The sequence below is a fragment of the Microtus ochrogaster genome, linkage group LG2 (genome assembly GCF_000317375.1).
Source record: "Microtus ochrogaster isolate Prairie Vole_2 linkage group LG2, MicOch1.0, whole genome shotgun sequence".
Lineage (NCBI taxonomy): Eukaryota > Metazoa > Chordata > Mammalia > Rodentia > Cricetidae > Microtus > Microtus ochrogaster.
The window spans coordinates 53,601,500-53,607,404 of NC_022028.1; the positions used below are offsets into that span (position 1 = coordinate 53,601,500).

Consider the following 5,905-nt stretch of genomic DNA (forward strand, 5'->3'; position numbering starts at 1 on the left):
GGGCAAAAGGTATGAAGGGAAGGTTCTCCAGGTATGGCAGTGCACCAGGTGTGGAGGGAAGGTGCACCAGATATCGGGGTGTGCCAGGTGTGGAGTTGGACTGAAAGTGGTAGTGCACCAGGTGGGGGGAGGTGCACCAGGTGTGGGCGTGTACCAGGTGTAGAGGAGAACCAGGTGTGGAGGTGCACCAGGTGTGGAGGGGAGGTGCACAAGGTGTGGAAGTACACCAGATGTGGAGTAGCACCAGGTGTGAAGGTGAACCAGGTATGGAGGTGAACCAGGTATGGAGGTGAACCAGGTATGGAGGTGAATCAGGTATGTATGGCAGTGTACCAGATGTGGGGGTGCACTGGGTGTGGCAGCACACCAGGTGTTGAGGTGCATCAGGTATGGAGGTGTACCAAAGATATAAGAGCTAGCTAGCAACACGCTTAAGTGATTGGCCAAGCAGTGATTCAAATAATATAGTTTCTGTGTGATTATTTCAGGTCTGAGCTGCCAGGAATGAATGAACAGTTTCTCCCAACAATAGATAGATATATGATAGATAGATAGATAAATAGATAGATAGATAGATAGATAGATAGACAGACAATAGATAGAGAAAGGTAGGTAGATAGGTAGATAGAGATAGATGATAGGATGGGTGTATAGATAGATAATAGATAGATGAAAGACAGACATAGATGATAGGTAGATAATAGACACATAGGTAGACGATAGACAGAAAGATCATTTTGGCCCGCCTAGAATAAGAAAATTACTTCTGTGTCTCTCCCTCACTTTTTGTAGCGCCAGCCTCTTCAGCATCAACCAAATGGACTTTTCCTTTCTTCCCTTCCACAGCTCCCTTCCTCTCTTCTCATCGCTAGGTCTTGCCTCTTTAGCCATCTCCCTTGCAGGCTGCACACTGTAGCCACCAAGACCTTCCTAAACCCCAGTCTGATGTCACACCCCTGTCAAAACCTTGTGAAAGTTTTCTGGCTTTCAGGTTGGCATTAAATTCCTAAGGTCAAGAAGTCTGTCTTGACCTCTCTGGCCCTTTCTTCCTGTCTCCTGTTCCATATCTGAAGTTCACTGCGGAAGCCTCTGTGGTTCTCCGAATGCCTGGACCATTCTTCCCGAAGTGAGAAATGGCGTTGCCCACAGCTTCAGTTCAACAGTTCACTCATGGGGAACAGCGCCTTCCCGGATGCCCGGACGGCAGACAGCATTCAGTGCTTGCTGCAAGTTCTGCCCTCTGTCCTCACCCTTTCCTGTCTGCTCCTGTAGTCAGTGTAAGCCTGGGGGCTGGGAACAGGCCACATTGCTGTTTGGCTCTCTCTCTCTCTCTCTCTCTCTCTCTCTCTCTCTCTCTCTCTCTCTCTCTCTGTGGTGCTGAGATGAGATAGGGTCTCACTCTGTGGCTCAGGAAGACTTTGAACTTGTGGGCTATCCTCTTGCCTCAGCCTCCCAGAAGCTGGGCTTGCAAGCCTGAGCCACCACGCCTTGGCTTGTAGTAAGTAGGTTTTTAGCTTATTTTTTTCTGGATGATGTTGACTTCTTAGTGTGAGAAGTACTGAGGACTGAGCCCCACGAACGTTGATTAAGTAACCCACCTCTGAATTGTCTGAGGTTCCTCCAGCTTTTTGTACTTTTTTTTTTAAATATTTATTTATTTATTATGTATACAATATTCTGTCTGTATGCCTGAAGGCCAGAAGAGGGCGCCAGACCTCTTTACAGATGGTTGTGAGCCACCATGTGGTTGCTGGGAATTGAACTCAGTGCCTTTGGAAGAGCAGGCAATGCTCTTAACCACTGAGCCATCTCTCCAGCCCCCCTTTTTGTACTTTTTATTTTGAGATAAAATTGGGAACTAAATTGTCCAGACTGGCCTTGAAACTGAAATTCTCCTGCCTCAGCTGTAGCTGGGATTACAGGCCTGTGACACTAGATGGGTATGAAAATGACTTTTGGAGGAAAATACATTGTTTCATATCTGACTGATCTTTAGAACTCAGAATCTGTGAAAATAATTAAAAAGTGTAAAGCCAGTTTTTAAGAATAATTTATTTATTTGTATTTTGTGTACATTGGTGTTTTGCCCTCATGCATGTGTGTGTGAAGGTGTCAGATTCCCTGGAACAGGATTTACAGACAGTTGTGAGCTGCCATGTGGGTGCTGGGAATTGAACCCAGGTTCTGGAAGAGCTCTTAATTGCTGAGCCATCTCCCCAATTCCCAATTCCTCCACCCCCTTTTTTTTTTGCTTTGTTTTTGGAAACAAAGTTTCTCTGTGTAACAGTCCTGGATCTTACTTTGTAGACCACGCTAGCCCCAGATTTACAGAGATTCACCTGCCTCTGCCTCCCGAGTTCTGGGATTAAAGGCGTTCACCACCACCACTGCCTTGCATGAGCCAGTTTTAAATGGTGCTTTAAGGGTTTTTTAATCTCCCTTTTCACCTCTTTTATGAAGAAGATCCTCTGGCTCCTGAGGAACCTGAAATCCTTCTGAGGGAACATTCTGCTGCTGCTGAACACTCCAGGCATAGGCGCTCCCACCTGCCAGGGCGGGGGATCCACAGGGAAGAGGCAGGGACGCCCAGCCCTCCCCACTCTTTCCCCGCTATTCCAAGTCCACAACACTCACACGTTTATCACGTTGCTAACGATAGCTTGTCTTGTGTTTGTTGTTTCTAACAAACTAATCAAGACTAAGAAACAAAAGATCAAACCACACAGGGATTTCACATTCAACAACTTCTAAAATTCCATTTAAAACAAAATAAAAAATGTTTAAAAATGTATTGAAAAATAAAGTTTGAAACCATTGTCAAATCCGTCCTCAAGATGCTCAAGATAAAAAAAAAATGGTCATGATATCAGCACACACAAGCAGGTGTGGGCTTGTGAACTGAAACGGAAACCCAGCGACCATAAAGAGCCCTACAGCTCAGTGAGCTTTCCCCTCAACTTTCAATTTTCCGCCCGCCTGTCCCTCCATCCCCGTCAGTTCAAACCTAACTTCACATCTGCAGTTCTAGATGTTTCTCATCTCTGTGTGACCTGGTACAAGTTACCTACTCTCTCTGAGTCTCCTTGGTTACTTCTAGGGGAGTTGTAACATCCACATGAATCAAAGACATAGCCTAGCCTGGCAGTGGTGGCGCACTCCTTTAATTCCAGCACTCAGGAGGCAGAGGCAGGCGGATCTCTGTGAGTTCGAGACCAGCCTGGTCTACAAGACCTAGTTCCAGGACAGGCTCCAAAATCACAGAGAAACCCTGTCTCGAAAGACCAAAAAAAAAGAAAAGAAAAAAGACATAGCCTACTAGCTAGTGCCTGGCGCTCGGTGCTCAGTGAGTTCCCTGGACCCCTGCAGAATCACGGGGTCCTGCCTGGGAGTAAGCAGGGAAGTCTCTTCAGCCTCCTCTCCCCTGTAGCCCCCCTCCCCTGCCTGCTGTTTTCTGTTGCTCCTTCTCCCCACATTTCCCTCTGTCAGCCTTTTCTGACTTTATGAATAAATCCAGCCATCCCCCAGCCTCAGCACCACACAATAGTTCTTACATTTGTTCATCCTTCTGCATCTTGTTTGAACAGCGGACCATGTAGCAATGTATGACATATTCGCACAGATGCAAACGCCGTCAGGTGACTGCATGTATGAGTTTGACAGCGATGAGCAGTTCTACGTGGATCTTGACAGGGAGGAGACAGTCTGGGGCCTGTCAGAGTTCAGCACGGTCTACGGCTTTGACGCCCAGGGGGCTCTGCCCTACATCGCCCGCCTGAAGAGCAACCTGAGAGCCTTGATCCAGAGACACAACATCACCCAGGTCCCCAGTGGTGCGGGTTCTCTCGCTTTTTCCTCTGCCACCCGGTGGGAAGGGTGGGAAGGGTGGGAAGGGTGGGAGGGCCCTGGCCCACACTCAGAATGGGAGCCCCTAACTCCTTTTGCTGATCTTCTGCTGTAAGTGGGGGACTGGTGTTGGCTCAGTGGAAGGAGTCTCCCAGCTCTAGCTCTGGACCCCAAAGGTGCTGTGAGTTTAGACTGCAGCAGAAGACACCGGGTGGGAACTCGGTGACTATCCAGAACTCACCAGGTCCTGTCTCTTCCTAGAGCCTCCCGAGGTGACCGTGTTCCCCAAGAACCCCGTGGAGCTGGGTCAGCCCAACGTCCTCATCTGCCACCTCGATAGGTTCTTTCCCCCAGTGCTCAACGTCACATGGCTTCGGAACGGGAAGCTGGTCACTGAAGGGACTTCTGAGACCGTCTTTCTGCCCAGCACGGAACTCAGATTTCACAAGTTCCACTACCTGACCTTCGTGCCCACGGCCGAGGATGTGTACGACTGCAGGGTGGAGCACTGGGGCCTGGACCAGCCGAGCCTCACTCACTGGGGTGAGCAGAACTCCCTCCTCCCCCCAGCACCCCAACATGCCTCTCCCGGGACCTCGCCGCCAGCAACCCACTGTGCTAACTGTTATCTCATTTCCCACAGAAATGCAGGAGCCGCTCCAGGCTGCCGAGACCATGGAGACTGTGGTCTGTGTGCTGGGCCTGGTGGTGGGCTTGGTGGGCATCGTCATTGGCAGTGTGTTCATCGTAAGAGCTCTGCACTCGGGCCACGACCCCCGGATCCAAGGACCCCTGTGAGCAACTGTGGAGGTGGGAACGTTAGGGTGGAGTCAGGGAGTCTACTCCTCTGTGCAGAAAGGAGGGAACATTCACACTGATGAAGCAGACACAGATCTCTGGACGGCGAGCAGGACAGAGCTATGTGAGGCGTCACTGACAACCCTGAGAACCCAAGGCTCGGGCCCCGCCCTGAGCATCTGCGCTTGCAGCCCAGTGTTATCCGTCCTCCACGTGAGGGTGCTAACGCCACTGCGGTTTGATGCTTGAGAGCTGCTTAGGCGTCTTTGTGCACAAGCGCTTTAAGGCCAAGGTCACACAGGTTGTCTGTAACTTCCTCACTGCCCTGCCTTTCATGAAAAAAGAGACCAAGTTCAACCAAGGTCTAGTCTTTCCTGCGCATGCGCGTAACTAGGTCTGTTGTAACGGCTGACGCAGTTTCCCGTCTCTACTTGGACCCACTGATAGCAAAACTCATATAAAAATTCCCTTCTGGGCTTCTATTTATCAAAACCTATTTATCAAAATCTATTATATTTCAAATTCTTATTTTTTTTTTTTTTTTTTTTTTTTTTTTTTTTTTTTTTTTTTTTTGGTTTTTCGAGACAGGGTTTCTCCGTAGCTTTTGGTTCCTGTCCTGGAACTAGCTCTTGTAGTCCAGGCTGGCCTCGAACTCACAGAGATCCACCTGCCTCTGCCTCCCGAGTGCTGGGATTAAAGGCGTGCGCCACCACCGCCCGGCTCAAATTCTTAGTTTTTTAATTCTCCCGCTGGATAACGACCTCTCCACTCTGACGGCGCCTCTCACCTTCGTCTTCTCGTTCTTCACTCTGGACCTCTAGGCCAAGGTGAAGGCCCCCCCTCCACAGAGGTCCCACGGACTTCAGGGCACCCCTGTTCTGAATCCGCGTTCATTCGCTCTTCCTGTTCCCTTACTCTCAGGTCTAGCCTCTTCCCCCACACCATATGTAAACACGCTAAGGTATTTAGTGAGTTTCCTGTTACATATAGTTACTGCGCGCAATGTGTGGCAGCATTCACCGTTCCTGTGACTTTAGTGAGCTCAGATAGCATCACCCTGCACGTCTAATTTGAACATCTGGTCTGTTCTGCTCTCACCACCCACCTGTCTCTACACCTCTGGGATACCTGCGCTGTGTCCAATTATCTCTTAATATTTTCACACAGACCTGCATCTCTGGGATTCATGGACCCTAGGAAGCAGTTGCAGGGAGCTGGGCATGTGGCCCCTTCCCTTGGCTGTATGCTGCCCGTCCATTGCCAC

General features: G+C 49.5%; 1 protein-coding gene across 1 annotated transcript in view; it reads left to right on the top strand.

Moving 5' to 3' along the window:
• Positions 1-4,641, top strand: part of LOC101993262 (HLA class II histocompatibility antigen, DP alpha 1 chain) — a 4,864-nt gene extending 223 nt beyond the window's left edge. Inside the window, exons 2-4 of the mRNA XM_005360421.1 lie at positions 3,580-3,830; positions 4,105-4,386; positions 4,487-4,641. Coding sequence (XP_005360478.1) covers positions 3,580-3,830; positions 4,105-4,386; positions 4,487-4,641 — 688 coding nt within the window. The remainder of the gene's footprint in view (positions 1-3,579; positions 3,831-4,104; positions 4,387-4,486) is intronic.
• The last annotated feature ends 1,264 nt before the right edge of the window (positions 4,642-5,905 follow it).